Raw genomic sequence first — 23,461 nt, 5'->3', positions numbered from 1 at the left:
AGCTCCGGTCTTTTAGTCTACAGTACATGCATATACTGTACAGTCCATGTAGTATGAATAAAAAAATAACCTGTGAAAAAAACATGGATAGTTTACTTGAGTAATTAAATTGACTTGATTAACTCTGTGTCATCTTTTATCTATACCCCCTTTCAATACTGGTTATAGTAAATGCCTTTAGTTAGGCTACAATAATTTTGTCGATGGACTGTAACACGGAGTTTGACTTATAATTTAACCTAGCCAAGGCCTATTCTAATTAGGCTACTTCTTTGGACAAAGTCTTACTTTTATTCTGAAATACTTGATTAATCGACTGACAATGTTACAATGTTTATTGTTTGCCAAGTTATGGGAGAAAATGTCTTGGTTAAAAAGTCTAAAAAGGGTAAAAGTTTTTACGGTGGCTGAGAAGTGGAAAACAAATTTGCAAGTGCAAATTTACAAAGTGATAAAACAAATTTACATTCATTTTGCCATTGCAAATTTACCATCATTATCACAAAATTATGAGGGGAAACCGCATTTGTGCTCGGACATTGTTTATATGTTTTCATCTGAGTTTGTTTGTTTGTTCGTCTGTCTGTCTGTCTGTCTGTTTGTCTGTTCGCACGATAACTCAAAAAGTTATGGATATATTATATTGCACACCTCAGCTCCCACTTTCTTACTGTAATTCTGTCATCTCTTGTAACTTTGCAATGATTCTTAGGAAATTAATTAGATAAATAATTCAACCAAACCTTCATACCATCTGCCTAAAGCAGAATTGTAACATTGAGTGAGGACAACTTAAAGGGATCTACGCACCTTTGTAACGTAATTAAAGGATTAAGTCTTCCACCCATTCTCTGATTTGACCACTGAACCACTGAGTGCGGATCATTGTTTTTGATAAACACACCTTTGGTTTATATCATCAAAGATAACATAGAATAATAATGAATTGACCTCTACTCTAATCTGAGCTGTGCATGGATGTTCTTAAACATCTATTATTTAAACATGGGTGTAGATGTTATCCCTCATCTACTCACAGTAATTCTCTCACCTATCGCAAGATGCAGAGTACTATACTGGAACAATGGAATGTCTCTTCCATGCACTTTTGTTCACACGTAAGTAGATGTATTTTGATCGTGGTTTGCTTTGAAGTGTGATGGCTCCATCTTGTGTCATCTAGTAGAAATGTTCCTGATCTGAGTGATTGTGATGCGACACGTTATGATGTAATAAACAAGCAACATCATTGACCTTTAAGCCTTTATCAAACTATCATTATAGACACAATTAGACACCCCCCTCCAAAATGAATACATATTTTTTACCTCCGCCAAGGAGGTATATGTTTTCATCAGGGACTGGCGATTGTTTGTCTGTCTAGCTGTCTGTCTGTCTGTTAACAGGATAACTCAAAAAGCAATAGATGGATTTCGATGTAATGGTCGGACTCGGACATGACCCAAGGAAGAAACGATTACATTTTGGGAGTGATCCGTAATTCCGTCAGGATTCCGGGGGCGTTTATGTATTTAGCTTAGTGGTGTAATGGCATGGTATGGCCACGTAATGGCGATCTGTATAGTTTAGGTTCAAATGTAGGAAGAACAATGCAGGCGGAGGTCTGCGCTCTCTGAGTGCTTTTCTAGTTTATTTTCATGTAATTTATCACAGACCCAATTTGACCCCCCCACAGCAATGGAAAATGTATCTCACCCCTTTGGCATCCCTGAATCAAACTTTGGCTCATCCTCGCTTCTACCTCATATTGTACTTACCCAAACTACCATCACATTGGGCCTTGCCTACAGCAATGCAAATAGTGACACCTAGGGCGCTTTCACACTAGGTCCTCTGGACCGGACCCGGGTTCCTTTGGTCCGATTGTTTTTGATAGTGTGAACGCAACCGTACCGAACAGTAACACTATATGTCAGCACTGGGCATCGTGTTTTAGCTTTTTGTAATTTGGGTCAGCGTGGACTGAACAGAAGTCTCTGGAGGCACACGCACACACACATACACACACAAGCAGGAGTCGTCTGGTCACACACACACACATAGTCTGCTTCCCTCCGCTCCTATTCCCCGTCCTGTTCAGGGGTCGGGGGTCGTGCACTTGCCTGCCTGTGCAAACACACTCCCACACAAACACACACATAAGGACACTGTGGCACACAGATAAGCAAATTCATTGACATCCGGGGACCTCACCTTCTCTCCATTCTCAGACCCTATTACATCTTATTGATTTGAAGGCGTCTGGAGAAGCTTACTGCACCCCCCCCCCCCCCCCCCCCCCACACACACACACCACCACAATCCTCAACTTGCCTCGCTATACCACATATTGTACTTACCCAAACTACCATCACATTGGGCCTTGCCTACAGCACTGCAAATAGTGACACCTGGATTGCACCTATTGGGGCCCTCTGTGCTTGACCATCATGACAGACTCAATATGACCCCTCCCCATCAGTCCCCCACAATATCCTCATCTCTCCCCATGGCACCAGCCATACAATTAACCTCAAATAACAGTTCCCTTTAGCCACCCATGTCCCATTCTTCCGTAATAAATGACGAGCACCTTTTTGAAACTATAGCGATAGCACCAAATGCAGATGAAAAGAAAATTACTACTTCCTGATAACAGGTGCTGTTTTATGAACACGGAAATATAATGTGGTTATTTGAATGTCGTTGGTGGAAATCATACTTCTGTGTGTGTTCTGTAATGACAGATAAATGGTTGCTGGTTATTTTGTGTTTTGTGTTTACACATGTTTACATGTTTTTTTGTTAATGAAAAGCATTTTATCCCCGTCTCTACTGTAGTTCTTCTATTTTATGGGCTTTGTAAGGGTTTTTGACTGACTGTACAGTAAATGAAGCACTTTTTGATAGAAACAAGTTTTGTACTGTATTTATCTGTAATGTGCATATTTTTTCTGTCTCTACTGCGTGACATTAACAATGTTCTTTATATAAATACCAGTTCATACAAAGAACGCAAGAACACAATATAGGATCTAGCATAGCTAGCCTACTCTGGGTCGTAGCCCTCTGCCAGCACTTCAATGCTGCACTTTTGTGACGCCGTTTGGAGCGGATAGTCCACCTTGAAGGTGCCACTCTGTCTCGTAGGCTAGTGCCATCTGATAGCCTTTTCAAAGAGCGACACCGTTGTTGCATATCAGCTGCACAGGCTTTGCATTTGTGAAACCGGGTAAAAGGAACGCCACCCACGTTTTCTTCCTCTTAACAGCTTCATGCTGGAGGAGATTGTGACTGACAACTTTAGTCTTAGAACTCTAGAAACTTCAACAACTCATCTATAGTAGCGAAAGAAAATAATGAAAACAATTGTCCTCATTGTGCTGTCCCTAATTCAAAAGGTTACAAATGTATTTTAACCATGACGATCTGAAATGATCCTCTGTCAGAAGCTCTTTCAATGCAGAATGCACCTCTACAGGATCTTTGCCAATGAGGAGACAGACATCTGAATATATTACATTACAGTTAATTTAAATTATGCAATGTACACAGAGAATTGTTACTTTTTACAATTATGCAATATAAATAAATGTTTTGCATTTGTGGTACAATTAAAACCTGGCATATCACCTATGCTCTTGTCTTGAGATTATGAGATTATGAATTGTGTTAGTGAATTCAGTTTGTTTACAGTCACTCTGCAAAATCAGTCTTTATAACGGGGGTACAGGACAGCAGTTGTCTAAATATGTTGAAATATGCTCTACAAGAATTCAAAATTCTTTGACCACGTGTGTAATCCTCCAATGCTGACCACTGCATTCCTTCATGACAAGTTCACTGCCCTTTACCTCCAAACATCTCTTTGTCTCTCTGTTCTGTATGGCAGAACCCTGCATGGTAAAGAAAACATATCCAAAATCAAATATATGTTGCATCTTGTTTGTGGATGTCTCAGGTTTTCCATTCAAAAACTATTACAGTAACTAAGAAATCAATCATGTTCAGGTTTATTGAGTGCCTCACCTGTTTGAAGTCCCAGTGCACATAAAGGCCTGTTTCTTTGGCCTTCTTGCATTCATGTAGTTGTGGCAATACTCCTGAACCTGGATCCACTAGACAGTTGTTGGTTTCGTCCGAGTTGGACTGGATTTCTCCAATGAATATCTTGCCACTTGAGTGATAGTAGCAACCCTGCGACAAGATATATGTGAGATGGTGTTTGTAGGCCTTTCTTCATTGCATTTGTACTAGCATGTTAAAGAAATATGCTGATGTGCACATACAGTAGGCCTACCTGAGAGTTGTCAGAATGACATTGGTATAAAATGGGAGTGTGTCCTAGAACAGGGCCTTGATCCACACATGTGTCTTTGTTCACGTCATTCTGCAACTGGCATCAGAGACAGGTGGTGACACCTTCACAACAGCCTACCCCTCCCCCCTCCCCCCCACCACCACCAACAAAAAATTCAGAACTGTCTGAATTGCAATGAATAGACTGTTGCCTTAAAATGAAAATGCTACCGTATATATGGAAAATATCGGTTTTCTTTTATGAGCAAATGTTGTTAGGCCACTTACTATGGAGTTCATGCAAGCCAAATGTTCATGTGCTGGGATAACTTGCATGCATCACTGTATCAGTATGGATTTATAACATTCTGTATGCACATTATGGATACTTCAGAGCCCTCCAGCAAACATCAGGATTTCAATCATGTATTCCTTTGTGTTCTTTATTGACTTAATGTGTGTGATAAAATGTATACCTTGATGAATAACTACTACTGTAGGCTAGTTATTTGATACAATTACATAGTGCACTGCAAAAAATCCACTGAGTGTTTTTGTTTCCTTGGCAGCACACATTTATTAGAAAAATCTACCTTTCAATAGAAGACAAGTAAAATAATGCTTACATACAATACTTACATTGCCATAACTGAGAATGGCTTTCAATGGCTTTAAGCTTGTGTAGACATTGTCGAGGTACCACTGGAAAGGCTTGCACTTCAGTTTCTCTCTGAGCTTTTTCCTTTCAGACACATCACCAATATCTATGCCATGGTTCTACAGTGAGACAGAAAATATAGGCCTAGAGAGAACAGCAAAACACTAAGTACATATTTCAGTCAATCAACCAATCAATCAATCAATCAAAGTCATAGTATATTATATTGATCAATTCCATTTTCAATGCGGAGGGTCTATTTGCACTCCTGGTACAAAAAGCCTTGTCCACACAGCTGAGCTATTCACAGCCCGTGACATAACAACAAAAACACGTTGCTCGCATGCACAAAAAACATGGCGGGCATTCGTTTTTTCGTCAGCAGTAAGTGAAGAATTCCTGAGGTTTCGGCACTAATATCTGTTCAAATTAAGTTTTAAGTTGGAAGAGTTGTGTTTTATTTCCATAATCTTTGTTCACATACAACATAACACGGTTTGGTACGTGGGTTTTCAAAAACAGCCTGGTGCAATGTCTGTCACCAGAGTTGGTCAACTCTAAAATACCACATCGATGCAAAGAAATAGTGTTGACATAGGGGGGAGTGTTAATTACAGTGCATGAAAATGCACTGTTCTTCCTCGGTCTTCTTCTTCTTCTTATTACAGTGCATGAAAATGCACTGTACTGTTCTTCCTATTCTTAAACTTCATCTTCTTATTATTACAGTGCATGAAAATGCACTGTACTGTTCTTCCTATTCTTCTTATTACAGTGCATGAAAATGCACTGTACTGTTCTTCCTAGGCTTCAACTTCTTATTATTACAGTGCATGAAAATGCACTGTACTGTTCTTCCTTTTCTTCTTATTACAGTGCATGAAAATGCACTGTACTGTTCTTCCAAGGCTTCTTCTTATTACAGTGCATGAAAATGCACTGTACTGTTCTTCCTAGGCTTCTTATTACAGTGCATGAAAATGCACTGTACTGTTCTTCCTAGGCTTCTTCTTCTTATTCTTCTTCTTCTAACGCATTTAATGCAGCTTCAACCGTTTAACGTAGAAACTTCATTCAAACTTTGTAACGTAGGTCTTGCTTAGGACACCCGTGCTATTTATTTTTCAACTTTGTAACTTTTATACTTTTTAAACTATAAATTAAAAACTATTAAAATTTCCACATAGACTTAACATTGTGATTATGACATCATAATAGGGCAATTAGAATCTTCTGCCAGGTGGCCAGGCCAGCTGCAGCAGCTCTCACTCTCTCTCAGGCTTTAAGCATACATTCTCTGTGAAGACTACATATACCTGTTAAACTGTTTCCTCTGTCCACAACTGTTTCAAAATAAAAGTCCTCACTGCAATAATACACTATTAAATAATTTAACCATTGAAACTACTAATCTATTTAACTGTTCAACCATTCCCACTGTCAGTTATCATCAACTATGCCTCCAGTCAACTACATGAGACCTCCATGTACCTAGCAACCAACATAGCAACCATTAAAATTAAGCGTTTATGACCGTTTCCATAGCAACCAACATGATTTTACTACAGTAACTTCTTTATTCCTGATAGTGGCAGCCATGGATACCCTATTAACAAATGTTTCAAAATAAAAGTCCTCAGTAGCAAGTTAGCTAGTTAGCATGGTTAGCATAGTTAGCATTGTTAGCATAGTTAACATTTTTAACATAACTGCTAAAAATGATTAGCTAAGTTAGCTAATCAACCTGGTTAGCATTGTTAGCATAGTTAGCATTGTTAGCATAGTTAGCATTTTGAACATTTCTGTTAGAAATCATTAGTTAAGTTAGCTGATCAATCTGGTTAGCATTGTTAACATAGTTAGCATTGTTAGCATTTTTACCATAACTGTTAGAAATCATTAGCTAAGTAAACCAATCAACCTGGTTATCTTTGTTAACATAGTTAACATTTGAACATACCTTTTAGAAATCATTAGTTAAGTTACAACTGGAATGTTTAAGCTTTAAACTGTCTACCTTCACACATCAACTCTCTTTAAACTATACAATCACCATCTTTACCCTGGTTACACCCTAGTAGCCATATCTACATCATCTATCTATACATTTTTTCATTTTCATGCACTGGTAATTCCTTGGAATTGCATTTCTAGTTATTACAGTGCATGAAAATGCACTGTACTGTTCTTCCTATTCTTCTTATTATTATAGTGCATGAAAATGCACTATACTGTTCTTCCAAGTCTTCTTCCGCAACTTCTTATTATTCTTCTTCTAACGCACGCAATTCAGCTTCAACCGCTTAACGTAGAAACTCCATTCAAACTATATCGTGTAGGTCTTACTTACGCGATGTGTGCTTTGTATTTTTCAACTTTGTAACTTTTATACTTTTTAAACTATTAGTTAGAAACTATTACAATTTCCCCCATAGACTTAACATTGCTCATTATGACATCACGGCAGCAATTAGAATCTTACGCCAGGTGGCCGGCCACCTGGGCACCAACTGTCAGTTTCTCTGTCTTTAAGCATACAGTCTCTTAGAAGACTACATATCCTGTTAACTGTTTCTTCTGTCCACAACTGTTTCAAAATAAAAGTCCTCACTGCAATAATACACTATTAAATCATTTAACCATTAAAACTACTCAACTATTGAACTGTTCAACCATTCCAACTGTCAGTTATCATCCACTATGCCTCCAGTCAACTACATGAAACCTCCATATACCTAGCAACCAACATAGCAACCATTAAAATTAAGTGTTTATGACTGTTTCCATAGCAACCAACATGATTATACTGCAGTAACTTCTTGTTTCCTGATAGTGGCCACCATGGATACCCTAGCAACAAATGTTTCAAAATAAAAGTCCTCACTAGCAAGTTAGCTAGTTAGCATGGTTAGCATAGTTAACATTATTAGCATAGTTAGCATTTTTTAGCATAACTGCAAAAAATCATCAACTAAGTTATCTAATCAACCTGGTTAGCATTGTTAGCACATTTAGCATTGTTAGCATAGTTAGCATTCTTAACATTACTGCTAGAAATCATCGGTTAAGTTAGCTAATCAACCTGGTTAGCATTGTTAGTAAAGTTAGCATTGCTAGCATAATTAGCATTTTTAGCGTAACTACTAAAAAATCATTAGCTAAGTTAGCTAATCAACATTTTAACATGAATAGAAATCATTAGTTAAGTTAGAACTGGAATGTTTCATCTTTAAACTGTCTACCTTCACACTATCAACTTCTGTAAACAATGCAACCACCATGTTTACCCTAGCTACACCTTAGTAACCATATCTACATTATCTATCTATTTTTGCATTTTCATGCACTGGTAATTCCTTGGAATTGCATTTCTATTTATTTTTCTTCTTCTAACGCTCTTAATGCAGCTTCAACCGTTCAACCTAGAAACTTCATTCAAACTTTATTACGTAGGTCTTACTTAGGACGTGGGTGCTTTGTATTTTTCAACTTTGTAACTTTTATACTTTTTGAACTATTAAATAAAAACTATTAACAATTTCCCTATAGACTTAACATTGCTCATTATGACATCACGGCAGCAATTAGAATGTTACGCCAGGTGGCCAGTCCAGGTGCAGCAGCTCTCTCTCAGGCTTTACACTGGCTCTCTTGAGACTACATTTGTGACCTTCCACGGCGAAATCAGTCACAATGTCCACATTTTCAAAATCAAAGTTATTACGTTTTCAGGAAGGGGCATAATCAACCTTCAAAACGATACCTATATCTAATGAATTGAACGTCATATTACTGAAATATAAACATTCAAAGGAGTTGAGTTCATCCTGTCATGCCAATAGAAAAACGGAGAAATCTGCCTCTGAAGTTAACCGTCGGCTCAACACTCACGAACGCTTTGTAAGGTCGCCGCTATTACACGTTTTACGGTACTTGTATCAACGACATAGCACGCGGATGGCTTGGTGGTTGTCAATGAGTGCGTTTACCGTAAATATTGGAATAGAGGGGCAAAAAAACGAGACGCCTAACTTCCTGCTTCCTCTAACTTTCTCACCTCAACAAACTCACGTTTTTAGACTACAAAAGGTCAGTTTTTCGGCGAAATGTATTCACGACCGTACAGTGTAGACCTCCCACTGTTTCAAAACACTTACAAAAAAAAATCCACGATTTTAGCACAAGTGACATAAATGGCCATTTTTCTCAGAAACGCCTGTTGCGACAAGCGACTGGTTTTGCCGTGGAACGTCACATTTTCTGTTCCCCTGTATCAACATAAGTCTTCCTAATTCCATCCAACTTTCTATCCATTCATCTTCTTCAAACCATTCACTCATCCACCCATTCGTAACAGTCTGCCTATCAACATCAATTAGACAATCTACATTCAACTTTTAAACAATCTACTCTATCTCAGGCTGGCTCTCTTCAGACTAACCAGTTAAATTGATTACACCTGTATCTGTATCCACTACTCTCAGTAGAGAGCTGTGTCTCCATTCTACAAGAATATAAGGCACATTCCATCCAACTTTCTATCCATTCATCTTCTTCAGACCATTCACTCATCCACCCATTAAACTGTCTATCAACATCCATTAAACTCTCTGTCTATCAACATTAATTAGACTATCTACATTCAACTTTTAAATTATTTACTCTGTCTCAGGGTTTAAGGATACACTCTGACTCTCTTAAGACTAGCCAGTTAAATTGATTACACCTTTATCAACTGTCAGTTTCTCTGGCTTTAAGCATACAATCTCTCTGAAGACTACATATCCTGTTAACTGTTTCCTCTGTCCACAACTGTTTCAAAATAAAAGTCCTCACTGCAATAATACACTATTAAATCATTTAACCATTGAAACTACTCAAGTATTTAACTGTTCAACCATTCCAACTGTCAGTTATCATCAACTATGCCTCCAGTCAACTACATGAAACTTCCATGTACCTAGCAACCAACATAGCAACCATTAAAATTAAGCGTTTATGACCGTTTCCATAGCAACCAACATGATTATACTGCAGTAACTTCTTGTTTCCTGATAGTGGCCACCATGGATACCCTAGCAACAAATGTTTCAAAATAAAAGTCCTCACTAGCAAGTTATCTAGTTAGCATGGTTAGCCTTGTTAGCATAGCTAGCATTTTTAACATAACTGCAAAAAATCATCAACTAAGTTAGCTAATCAACCTGGTTAGCATTGTTAGTAAAGTTAGCATTGCTAGCATAATTAGCATTTTTAACACAACTGCTAGAAATCATTAGCCAAGTTAGCTAATCAACATTTTAACTAATCATTAGTTAAGCTAGAACTGGAATGTTTCAGCTTTAAACTGTCTACCTGCACACTATCAACTCTCTGTAAACTACGCAACCACCATGTTTACCCTAGCTACACCTTAGTAACCATATCTACATTATCTATCTTTTTTTGCATTTTCATGCACTGGTAATTCCTTGGAATTGCATTTCTAGTTATTATAGTGCATGAAAATGCACTATCTTGTTCTTCCTAGGTTTCTTATTATTATTCCACTTCTTCTTCTAACGCTCGCAATTCAGCTTGAACCGTTTAACGTAGAAACTTGATTCAAACTTTGCTACGTAGGTCTTACTAAGGAGACCTGTGCAATATATTTTTCAACTTTGTAACTTTTATACTTTTTAAACTGTAAATTAAAAACTATTAAACATTTCCCCATAGACTTAACATTGCTCATTATGACATCACGGCAGCAATTAGAATGTTACCCCAGCTGGTCAGCCACCTGGGCACCAACTGTCAGTTTCTCCCAGGCTCCTCTCTGAAGACTACATATTCTGTTCCCCTGTATCCTCTGCGCACAACAGTATCAAAATAAGTCCTCCTAATTCCATCCAACTTTATATCCATTCATCTTCTTCAAACCATTCACTCATCCACCCATTCTAAACAGTCTGCCTATAAACAACATCAATTAGACGCTCTACATTGAACTTTTAAACAATCTACTCTGTCTCAGGCTGGCTCTCTTAAGACTAGCCAGTTAAATTGATTACACCTGTATCTGTATCCACTACTCTCAGTAGAGAGCTGTGTCTCTCCATTCTACAAGAATATAAGGCACATTCCATCCAACATTCTATCCATTCATCTTCTTCAGACCATTCACTCATCCACCCATTAAACTGTCTATCAACATCTATTAAACAATCTGTCTATCAACATCCATTAAACTCTCTGTCTATCAACATTAATTAGACTATCTACATTCAACTTTTAAATTATTTACTCTGTCTCAGGCTTTAAGAGTACTCTGGCTCTCTTAAGACTAGCCAGTTAAATTGATTACACCTGTGTCAACTACTCTCAGAGAGCTGTATCAGTGTCTCTCTTAACAAGAATATAAGGCACATTCCATCCAACCTTCTATCCACTCATCTTCTTCAGACCATTCACTCATCCACCCATTAAACTGTCAATCAATATCTATTAAACAATCTGCCTATCAACATCCATTAAACATTCTGTCTATCAACATTAATTAGACTATCTACATACAACTTTTAAAGTATTTACTGTGGGTCCCTCTCAAGCAGCGTTTATATGTCCTCCCTCGCTCCTCGATCCTCAATGATCTACATAAAGAAAGATAGAAGAAGGGCTAGACTATCCCATTGTTGCCGCTCCATCATTCTTTATGTAGATCAGTGAGGAGCGAGAGAGGACGCGTAAACGCTATGAGAGGCACCTTCTGTCTCAGGCTTTAAGCATACAATCTCATTAAGACTACAGATCCTGTTTCACTACTTCCTCTGTCTACAACTGTTTCAAAATAAAGGTCCTCACTGCAATAATACACTATTAAATCATTTAACCATTGAAACTACTCAACTATTGAACTGTTCAACCATTCCAACTGTCAGTTAGGCTATCATCCACTATGCCTCCAGTCAACTACATGAAACCTCCATGTACCTAGCAACCAACACAGCAACCATTAAAATTAAGTGTTTAAAACCGTTTCCATAGCAACCAACATGATTATACTGCAGTAACTTCTTGTTTCCTGATAGTGGCCACCATAGATACCCTAGCAACAAATGTTTCAAAATAAAAGTCCTCACTAGCAAGTTAGCTAGTTAGCATGGTTAGCATAGTTAACATTGTTAACATAGTTAGCATTTTTAACATAACTGCAAAAAATTATCAACTAAGTTAGCTAATCAACCTGGTTAGCATTGTCAGCAAATTTAGCATTGTTAGCATAGTTAGCATTTTTAACATTACTGCTAGAAATCATCGAAAAGTTAGCTAATCAACCTGGTTAGCATTGTTAGTAAAGTTAGCATTGCTAGCATAATTAGCATTTTTAGCTTAACTGCTAGAAATCATTAGCTAAGTTAGCTAATCAACATTTTAACATGAATAGAAATCATTAGTTAAGTTAGAACTGGAATGGTTAATCTTTAAACTGTCTACCTTCACACTATCAACTCTCTGTAAACTATGCAACCACCATGTTTACCCTAGCTACACCTTAGTAACCATATCTAAATTATCTATCTATTTTAGCATTTTCATGCACTGGTAATTCCTTGGAATTGCATTTCTAGTTATTAAACTTCTTCTTCTAACGCTCGCAATTCAGCTTCAACCGTTTAACGTAGAAACTTCATTCAAACTTTGTTGCGTAGGTCTTGCTTATGCCATATGTGCTTTGTATTTTTCAACTTTGTAACTTTTATACTTTTTAAACTATTAGTTAAAAACTATCACCATTTCCCCCATAGACTTAACATTGCTCATTATGACATCACGGCAGCAATTAGAATGTTACCCCAGCTGGTCAGCCACCTGGGCACCAACTGTCAGTTTCTCTCAGGCTCCTCTCTGAAGACTACATATTCTGTTCCCCTGTATCCTCTGCGCACAACAGTATCAAAATAAGTCCTCCTAATTCCATCCAACTTTATATCCATTCATCTTCTTCAAACCATTCACTCATCCACCCATTCTAAACAGTCTGCCTATCAACAACATCAATTAGACGCTCTACATTGAACTTTTAAACAATCTACTCTGTCTCAGGCTGGCTCTCTTAAGACTAGCCAGTTAAATTGATTACACCTGTATCTGTATCCACTACTCTCAGTAGAGAGCTGTGTCTCTCCATTCTACAAGAATATAAGGCACATTCCATCCAACATTCTATCCATTCATCTTCTTCAGACCATTCACTCATCCACCCATTAAACTGTCTATCAACATCTATTAAACAATCTGTCTATCAACATCCATTAAACTCTCTGTCTATCAACATTAATTAGACTATCTACATTCAACTTTTAAATTATTTACTGTCTCAGGCTTTAAGAGTACACGCTGGCTCTCTTAAGACTAGCCAGTTAAATTGATTACACCTGTGTCAACTACTCTCAGAGAGCTGTATCAGTGTCTCTCTTAACAAGAATATAAGGCACATTCCATCCAACCTTCTATCCATTCATCTTCTTCAGACCATTCACTCATCCACCCATTAAACTGTCAATCAATATCTATTAAACAATCTGCCTATCAACATCCATTAAACATTCTGTCTATCAACATTAATTAGACTATATACAACTTTTAAAGTATTTACTGTGGGTCCCTCTCAAGCAGTGTTTATATGTCCTCCCTCGCTCCTCGATCCTCAATGATCTACATAAAGAAAGATAGAAGAAGGGCTAGACTATCCCATTGTTGCCGCTCCATCATTCTTTATGTAGATCAGTGAGGAGCGAGAGAGGACGCGTAAACGCTATATATGAGAGGCACCTTCTGTCTCAGGCTTTAAGCATACAATCTCATTAAGACTACAGATCCTGTTTCACTACTTCCTCTGTCCACAACTGTTTCAAAATAAAGGTCCTCACTGCAATAATACACTATTAAATCATTTAACCACTGAAACTACTCAACTATTGAACTGTTCAACCATTCCAACTGTCAGTTATCATCCACTATGCCTCCAGTCAACTACATGAAACCTCCATGTACCTAGCAACCAACATAGCAACCATTAAAATTAAGTGTTTATGACCGTTTCCATAGCAACCAACATGATTATACTGCAGTAACTTCTTGTTTCCTGATAGTGGCCACCATGGATACCCTAGCAACAAATGTTTCAAAATAAAAGTCCTCACTAGCAAGTTAGCTAGTTAGCATGGTTAGCATAGTTAGCATTGTTAGCATTTTTAGCATAACTGCAAAAAATGATAAACTAAGTAAGCTAATCAACCTGGTTAGCATTGTTAGCAAATTTAGCATTGTTAGCATAGTTAGCATTTTTAGCATTACTGCTAGGAATCATCGGTTAAGTTAGCTAATCAACCTGGTTAGCATTTTTAGTAAAGTTAGCATTGCTAGCATAATAAGCATTTTTAGCGTAACTGCTAGAAATCATTAGCTAAGTTAGCTAATCAACATTTTAACATGAATAGAAATCATTAGTTAAGTTAGAACTGGAACGTTTCATCTTTAAACTGTCTACCTTCACACTATCAACTCTCTGTAAACTATGCAACCACCATGTCTACCCTAGCTACACCTTAGTAACCATATCTACATTATCTATCTATTTTTGCATTTTCATGCACTGGTAATTCCTTGGAATTGCATTTCTAGTTAAACTTCTTCTTCTAACGCTCGCAATTCAGCTTCAACCGTTTAACGTAGAAACTTCATTCAAACGTTGTTGCGTAGGTCTTGCTTATGCCATGTGTGCTTTGTATTTTTCAACTTTGTAACTTTTATACTTTTTGAACTATTAAATAAAAACTATTAACAATTTCCCCATAGACTTAACATTGCTCATTATGACATCACGGCAGCAATTAGAATGTTACCCCAGCTGGTCAGCCACCTGTGCACCAACTGTCAGTTTCTCTCAGGCAATCTCTCTGAAGACTAGGCCTACATATTCTGTTCCCCTGTATCCTCTGCGCACAACAGTATCAAAATAAGTCCTCCTAATTCCATCCAACTTTATATCCATTCATCTTCTTCAAACCATTCACTCATCCACCCATTCTAAACAGTCTGCCTATCAACATCAATTAGACGCTCTACATTCAACTTTTAAACAATCTACTCTGTCTCAGGCTGTCTCTCTTAAGACTAGCCAGTTAAATTGATTACACCTGTATCTGTATCCACTACTCTCAGTAGAGAGCTGTGTCTCTCCATTCTACAAGAATATAAGGCACATTCCATCCAACATTCTATCCATTCATCTTCTTCAGACCATTCACTCATCCACCCATTAAACTGTCTATCAACATCTATTAAACAATCTGTCTATCAACATTAATTAGACTATCTACATTCAACTTTTAAATTATTTACTCTGTCTCAGGCTTTACTGGCTCTCTTAAGACTAGCCAGTTAAATTGATTACACCTGTATCAACTACTCTCAGAGAGCTGTATCAGTGTCTCTCTTAACAAGAATATAAGGCACATTCTGACTGAGGATGTCAGGTGTCAGAGGTTCCGGTCAGGTGATTAATGGCGGAGGTAGTGTGATACTCCGTGATCTCAAACCCTAAAATGTGCTTAAAATAAGCAAACAAAGCTAAATTTGGAAAACAAAGAAAGATATGCAGTTTGGTTAAACAACGCAGATGTCCTCAAAGGCAAGTACAAGACGTCGGAAAGGAAAACAACAAGAAACTGACGAACCGCCAACAACAATGGTAGACGCCGGTGAAATTAAACAGCTCATTACGGACTTAAAGGAATCACTTTCTGGGGAAGTTCAAGAGTTTAGAACGGAATTCAGAGCTTTCAGAAAAGAAACGGAACGAGACATCAAGACAATAATGCATCAAACCGCGGCCTTACGAGAAGATGTAGAGGCCTTGACGAAGAGAACTTCTGAACTAGAGTCCAGGGTGAGTGAGCAAGAAGACGACCCAGCTAACAATTTCTGGTTAGGAGAACGTTTTTAGAACGTTTTTTTCCTGGTTAGGAAAACGTTGCCTGAAAGTTGCGAAAGTTGCCACAAGGTTCCCCAGGAAAGTTTTCTTGACGAAAATACAACGTTTTTTTCTGGTTGTTTATTTTGGTTAGCAGAACGTTCTCCTACCCTTTAGGGAACTTTACTATATTTGGTTGCATTAACGTTCCCCTAACCTCCCAGCAACAAAGTGTAAAGGGGGAAAAAATATGTAGAATTATCGTGACATCGAGGCATGGCTCCGCTGCACACTTGTCGTCTGCGGCGACAGCCTATCTGCAACCTGGGAGAGCGAACGTCTTTGATGAAGGCAATTATAGGCTACCACACGGATGTAAATTCACTTACCACTAGCTGCTTGCTGAACTGCGACGAATACGGCTTGTTAACATCTCTTAGTGTCAGCTAAGTATTTAAATGCGGTTAGGTCTAATACTTTCTTGTCTACGGTGTCTTTTCTTATAATAAACGATTAGTCAGATCAAAACATAAGCAGAGCAGGCGCTAGCCTAACACACTGTTTCAACATTCAAAACAGGCTGTTTTTATTGCATCGTATGCCATTAAAAGTCCTCGGTTCAGAATTATGATGGATTTTGGTTTATTTTGTTTTAAATTGGGACTGGGAATTGTGGGATAGGCTGAGTGAACAGCACAGTAACATAGAACTTGGACTACGTGTTAATATAAAACAATTCTCCCCCGGGAATATTGTGCTGTTTAAGATGCAGTCTCAACGTTTGAGAAAGAATTCATTGGAGTCCTCATCATCATATTTTCATGACAAATAAAGCTTTAAAAACATGAATGCATTTCAGGTGCCACTCTAATCGATGGATTAATGCAAAACTATTCGTCAGATTAGTTAGCATGAAATCGTTGTGTGCCTGCCTGGGACTATGGCTAGCTAGCTCTTCCACCCGATTTACCCTGTACAGTGTTTTTTAAAAGCCTGTTGGACTTAATGGAACAAGTGCATGGAGATGTGAAGAATGTGATCGATACCATACAGCCAGCCTACGTGAGTAACTTATCTGTGTTATCCAAATGTCTTAAAGTTAGCGAGGTTGAGTCTTCTAAAACACCAACACCCCAGAACTCACGGACCCGAGATGGAAGTTTCTCAACCTAGCTTCGCTGGCCCCTTTAGCTGACGGGCTGGCTGGTCGGCCGAATATCAATCCAACAGAGGGGGGAAGAACAGAATAGGGCTATATGTCGATTTTGCAACAAATTATTCCGACTTTGCAGTGTGGCTGCTGGCCGTGTTCAATTGGAAACTCATAGAAACTCTGGGGCGATTTTCATCAATCAACCCCACGCACATAACCAGAGAATACCGATATGGTTATACAAATAAGATACCTAAAAACAACTAAGTAGCAACGTTGTGTGAAAAGAGAAATGCAACCAGAATATAACGTTTTTTTCTTTAGTTGTAATAACGTTCGGGAAACTTTGATAACCTGGAGCTAACGTTCTCTCCAGGGTATTAGAAGGTTACTGATAAACTAACCACAGGAGAACCAGCGGCTAACGTTATTTGCTTGCTGGGATTCAACCAGAATATAACGTTTTTTTCTTTAGTTGTAAAAACGTTAGGGGAACGTTATTTGTTTTGACAACCTGGAGATAACGTTCTCTAAACGTTATTAGTAGGTTGCTGAAAAACGAACTTTAGGGGAACCAAAAGCTAACGTTAGTGAAAGTTAGCAGAACGTTAATTGTTTGCTGGGGAAACGTTAAAATATAAAAAAGAAATCAATTGCTTACAAACCCGCATTGATGAGATGGGCGAACAGATGGACTATATTGAAATCAAATCTAGACAAAACAATGTATGCATCTATAATATTGCTGAAAACAGTGAAGGTGACGACGTGATTATGTTCATCCAAAAACTGTGTACAGACGTCTTGTGCATCAAAGAGGAACTTCCCATTACGCGGGCATAGGCCTACAGAATTGGTCAACGAAAGGAAGGATTCTCAAGACCAGTCATTGTTAACTTCGCAAATTACAATGGAAAGAATGAAATGCTTAAAACTGCCTGGGCTAAGAAGGAGATCCTCTTCCATAATACACGTGTATACTTCGACCATGATTTGACGACAAAAGTGAAACAACAGCGAGCGGAATATAGACCTTTGCGAGAGCAATTAAAAAAGCTGCAGCTCAAATCACACATCCTGACTCCAGCAAAACTTAAGGTGTTCAATTCGGATGGAACCACAACAATATATAGGAGCGCGGAACAGGCCCAGAAGGATTTACAACAGAGAGGCCTCTACAAGCCAGCCGAAGATTAGGAGCGTCTTACGGAAGGAATTGCGTGTAACGAACCGACGTTGTTGTAGTCTACTTTGTGTCGGATTGGGACTTTGTTTAAGACTAAACAGCGGTCGACTATTCTCATGGACTGATGGACACATTTAAAAATGAGACAAAGGACTAAGCTATGAAGAATCGTGGAAGGCCTCAATGGACAAAAAAAAAAAAAAAAAAATGTATAAGCTATAGAGACAAAAGAGGACACTGACTGCTAAATGGACGTCTATCCTTGTCTCTCTGTCGCTCTCTCTCTCTCTCTCTCTCTCTCTCTCTCTCTCTCTCTCTCTCTCTCTCTCTCTCTCTCTCTGTGTTTGTCTTTGTCTCAGCTGTTGTCTTCTTCTCTGTCTGTCTCTGTCTCTCACTCTCCCTGTACCTGTATCTCCCTCTCTTTATCTCTCTCTATGGATTCTGTGGATGAAGGGTTGAGTTAGCATGCATGAGTGAATGGGTGTGTTGAGGGAATCTGAAAGGGGTGGGAGGGGAATGGATGTATGGATGTGAGTGACAGTGGGATGAAGGATGTGTGTTTGTGAGCATGTGTATCTGTGTGAGGGTGCTTGCTTGGGTTTGTACATGTGTGGGTGTATATGGAAGTGCAAAAAGACAAGAGTGTATTTGTGTGTGGGAGTGTATGAATGAATGAGTGTATGAATGAAATGGGTTACATGTGGAGAGTGGGGGTTATATAGGAAAGATTAGGAGAATACATGTCTTGGAGTGTTGTATGTGAGGGTGTTAAGGGCTACGGGTATGAATAAGGGAATGAAAGGGTGTGAGAGTGTGTAAATGTGAATAGGGATGGGAAGGTGGAAGCAAGGGTTTAAGTGATGGTGGGGCGAAAGAATGTATACGTGTGAGTGTGCAAGTGTATGCGTGTGAGTAAAGACAGGTGGGTCAACGGGTACAGAGGTGTGTGTGTGTGTGTCTGTGTGAGTGTGCAAGTGTCTGCGTGTGGGTGAAGACAGGTGGATCAACGAGTACAGAGGTGTGTGTGCGTGTCTGTGTGTGTGTGCCTGTTTGTGTGTTAATGTGAACAGACTGGGGTGTGTCTATCTGAATGTGAGGGGAGTGGGTTGAGGGGAGGGTGGTGAGAGGGTGTGAGAGTAAGACAATGGAAACATTATGACTGTCTCTTTCTTTTGGTTAATTTAACTGTGAAATTTAGGTTAATAAATAGCAATTGATTAATATGAAGGGGGGAGAGACACTGTAGTATCCCTACCAATGAAGAAATTGTGTTATTTGATATAGACCTGTTTTTTTTCTCGAGGCGACTACAAGTACGCCAAACCAACCATCTAGAGATGATGGTTGAAGATAATGATATTTTTGGAACCTATCATTTTGTGTTTTCTTTTTTTTTACTTTTTTTGTCTTTAGATTTTCTTTTCTTTTTCCTTTTGGGAGTACTTTTTCCTTATCCCTGCCTATTTACCCAACCCGCTAACTTTCTGGTAATTGCCTACACATACAAGTATATACCATACATAAATACATTATCTACATTACAATGGAACATAACTAGTCTCATATATTTCAGGATGTGTGAACAACATGTGGTTTTGATTAAGCAAAACAAACCTTACTGATTCTTAATGTGTGACCTAAATATAATATCATTAAATGTGAATGGGTTAAATAATCGAGTAAAGAGGGAAAAAATCTTATTGCAGATGGAAAAAGATAAGGGAGATATAATCTGTTTGCAAGAAACTCATTTGCAAAAACAAGAACATGAAAAGTTGAAAATAAAAACTAAAGGCCAAGTTTATTTTAGCTCATATAATTCTAGTCAGAAAGGGGTAGCAATAATCATTAAATCTCATGTAGGCTTTGAATTAGAAAACTGTGTTATCGATAAAGAAGGTAGATATGTTTTGGTTGTTGGTAACATAGAAGGTACAGAGTTTTCTATTTTGAATGTCTACTATCCCCCAGACACAGGAATAGAATTTATGCTACACCTAACAGAGCTGTTAATAACAAAAAGTAAAGGAGTACTAGTAATGGCAGGAGATTTTAACTTAGTTATGGACCCAAAATTAGATTCGTCCAGCACTAAAAAACATAGAGCAGAGAAAAATGCAAGCCTTCTGAGAAAATTTAGCACAGATGTGGGTCTCGTAGACGTATGGAGAACAATTCACCCAGGCAAAAAAGAGTACACATGTTTCTCGGGTAGGCATTCAGTATACAACAGGTTGGATTATTTCTTTATGTTTAAAAATAATGTAACACTTGTTAAACGGTGTACGATCAGTTCGATAAACATGTCAGACCATGCAGCTGTGACATTGACACTAGTATTAAATTCTAATAAAGGCAAAACACTGTGGAGATTAAATAACTCATTGTTACAACATACAGACTTCATGGATAAAATTAAAAAGGTATTAAAAGATTATGTAGAGATCAATGATAGAGAGGATACAGATTCGATTCTGCTATGGGAAGGAGCTAAAGCTGTTGTTCGAGGCCACATAATTTCATACTCATCTGCTAAGAAAAGAGCAAGGGAAGCACAACAGAAATGGTTAACTGAAGAAATAAAGAAGATAGAAAATACTCATAGCAAGACAAATAGTAACGAAGATAGAATAAAACTAAAGGAAAAACGTCTTAAACTAGACAGATTACGTACACTAGAAATTGAAAAATTAATGAAGTTCATGAATCAAGAAAATTATGATGGCGGCCCAAAGTCTTTAAAAATATTGGCATATAGATTAAAACAACAAATGAAACGAGCACATATTACAAAACTAAAAACAAAGCATGATACATTAATTACTGACAAAGAACAGATTGCAGAGGAGTTTGCCAACTATTACGAAGATCTATATAGAGAGGAGGTAAGTGAAGATATAGAGGCAACTCAAAGCTACCTGAGGAACCTAGACATGCCGAAGCTAACAGAAGATAACAACATGGAACTAATAAAAGACATTACAACAGAGGAAGTAAGTAAACAAATTCAAGCTTTGAAAATAGGGAAAACTCCAGGTGATGATGGTTTTACAAATGAGTTTTATAAAGCATTTAAAAAAGAATTAACCCCCCTACTAGTTGAAGCATATAATTGCGCGCTACATACAGGAAGATGGGCACAGACTTGGGCGTCATCTACAATAACACTTATACATAAAGAGGGGAAGGATGCCACAAGATGTCCCTCATATAGGCCCATATCGCTGCTTAATACAGACCATAAAATTATATCAGCCATATTAGCAAATAGATTAAAAAAGATCATTGTGGATATTGTAAACGTGGATCAATGTGGATTTATACCTGGAAGGCTACTGGGGGATAATATCAGAAGGACTTTAAATATAATTGATTATGCCCAAAGACAAAATAAGGATATGAGTCTAATTACATTAGATGCAGAAAAGGCATTTGACTTAGTTAGCTGGCCTTTTATGTTTGAAGTTCTTAATAAGGTAGGTTTAGATAAAACATTCTGTTCATGGCTAAAAGCAATATATAGTAATCCGACCTCTAGAGTGAAAACAAATGGTACTTTATCTAGAAATATTAAAATACGGAGAGGCACTAGGCAAGGAGACCCACTTTCGCCCCTTCTATTTGCGATATATATCGAAGTGCTGGCAGTAGCAATCAGGCAAAATGTAGAGATAAAAGGTATAAACATAGGAAACGACATACACAAACTAGCATTATATGCAGATGATGTCATAGTTTATTTAGCAGAACCAAAAGAAACAATACCAGAGTTAAAAAGAATAATTCAAGAATATAGTAAATTTTCAGGATATAAGTTAAATGAAAATAAATGTGAAGCATTAATAATTGGGAGAGATATTAGACAAGAGGTGAAAGATTGCTACTTTAAATATAAGCAGAAGATCAAATATCTTGGTATCTATATAAGTAAAAATCTGAATGATCTGTATGACAATAATTATGGTGCATTGGAGCATAAAGTAAGGCAAGACTTGAATCGATGGAGAATAATTCCTGAAGGTATGTTGGGAAGGGTGGAAGCGATCAAAATGATGGTCCTTCCACGATTTTTATTTTTGTTTCAGGCATTGCCACTGGTACTTCTAGAATCCCAGTTTAGAGTATGGAATAAAATGATCTCTAATTTTATTTGGAATTATGGGAAACATAGAATTAAGTTAAATTCCTTAACTAAGCAAAGGGAAGAAGGGGGTTTAGGGGTGCCAGACCTGCAAAATTACTTCTATGCAACACAAATACAAACAATAATGAAATGGATGAACATAGCATTAGAAACTAAATGGATTAATATAGAAAGAGAACTCACAACGGTGTCTTTGGGGACCTTACCTTTTTTGGACTCAAAGACTCAAAATCTTCATACAGGGCAACATTTTTGCATTTTGAGCACCATAAGAACTTGGAAACGAATTTGTAAAAAAATAAATATAAAGACAGACTGTATACATCTCAGAGAAATGGCACACGACCCAGATTTCCTACCAAATAGAATGGATCATATTTTAGATTGCTGGGCAAAGAAGGGATTAATAACATTTGCACAAGTTATGAATAGAAATACAGTAGACACATATGAAAATATAGCCTCTAGATATGACTTGGATAAAAGACACTTTTTTAAGTTTCTACAGGTAAGAAGTTATGTTAAGGAAAAGTTAGTGGAGGAAATAGAAAATGATTTAGTACAATATTTAATCCACAATAGGAATAAAGGTAAGGGGAATCTTTCAAAAATTTACAAAATATTACAAAAACTAACCGATGTAAAGGCTGAAGTTAAAGAAAAATGGGAAAAAGAGTTAAAAATTGATATTACAAGAGAACACTGGAGATCTTCGTTAAAAGAAAACTGTGCAATAACACAATCAAGATATTGGAATGAATTTGCGTGGAAAGTACAACAGAGATTCTTTCTTACACCTGACAAATGTAGTAAATTCACCCAACAAGGAACTAGTTGTTGGAGAAGCTGTGGAGAACAAAACGCAAACTATAGTCATATTTTCTTTTTCTGCCCAGCCTTAGAAACATTCTGGGAGGAATTTGGTGAAGCAATTAAATTTATTTTTGATTTACAGCAGAACGTAACAACAGAAAACTTACTTGGTATTAATTTGTCTGACAAAATGGAACCTAAATACGAAATATTATTCAATATATTAAGACTATCTGCAATAAAACAAATAA

The 23,461-nt window shown here is 37.6% G+C and overlaps 1 protein-coding gene across 1 annotated transcript in view; it reads right to left on the bottom strand.

The window, feature by feature from the left end:
- Positions 1-3,649: 3,649 nt before the first annotated feature.
- The window catches only part of LOC134062005 (probable polypeptide N-acetylgalactosaminyltransferase 8), a 48,858-nt gene continuing 29,046 nt past the window's right edge, over positions 3,650-23,461 (bottom strand). The window contains exons 8-11 of the mRNA XM_062517878.1: positions 4,939-5,076; positions 4,301-4,396; positions 4,030-4,197; positions 3,650-3,896 (exon numbers count right to left, since the gene is read on the bottom strand). Of these exons, the coding sequence (XP_062373862.1) occupies positions 3,777-3,896; positions 4,030-4,197; positions 4,301-4,396; positions 4,939-5,076 (522 nt within the window). The 3' untranslated portion in view covers positions 3,650-3,776. The remainder of the gene's footprint in view (positions 3,897-4,029; positions 4,198-4,300; positions 4,397-4,938; positions 5,077-23,461) is intronic.

This window comes from Sardina pilchardus, chromosome 17, assembly GCF_963854185.1.
Source record: "Sardina pilchardus chromosome 17, fSarPil1.1, whole genome shotgun sequence".
Lineage (NCBI taxonomy): Eukaryota > Metazoa > Chordata > Actinopteri > Clupeiformes > Clupeidae > Sardina > Sardina pilchardus.
The sequence above is the reverse complement of the archived record's forward strand: the minus strand, read 5'-3'. Positions and strand labels throughout refer to the sequence as shown.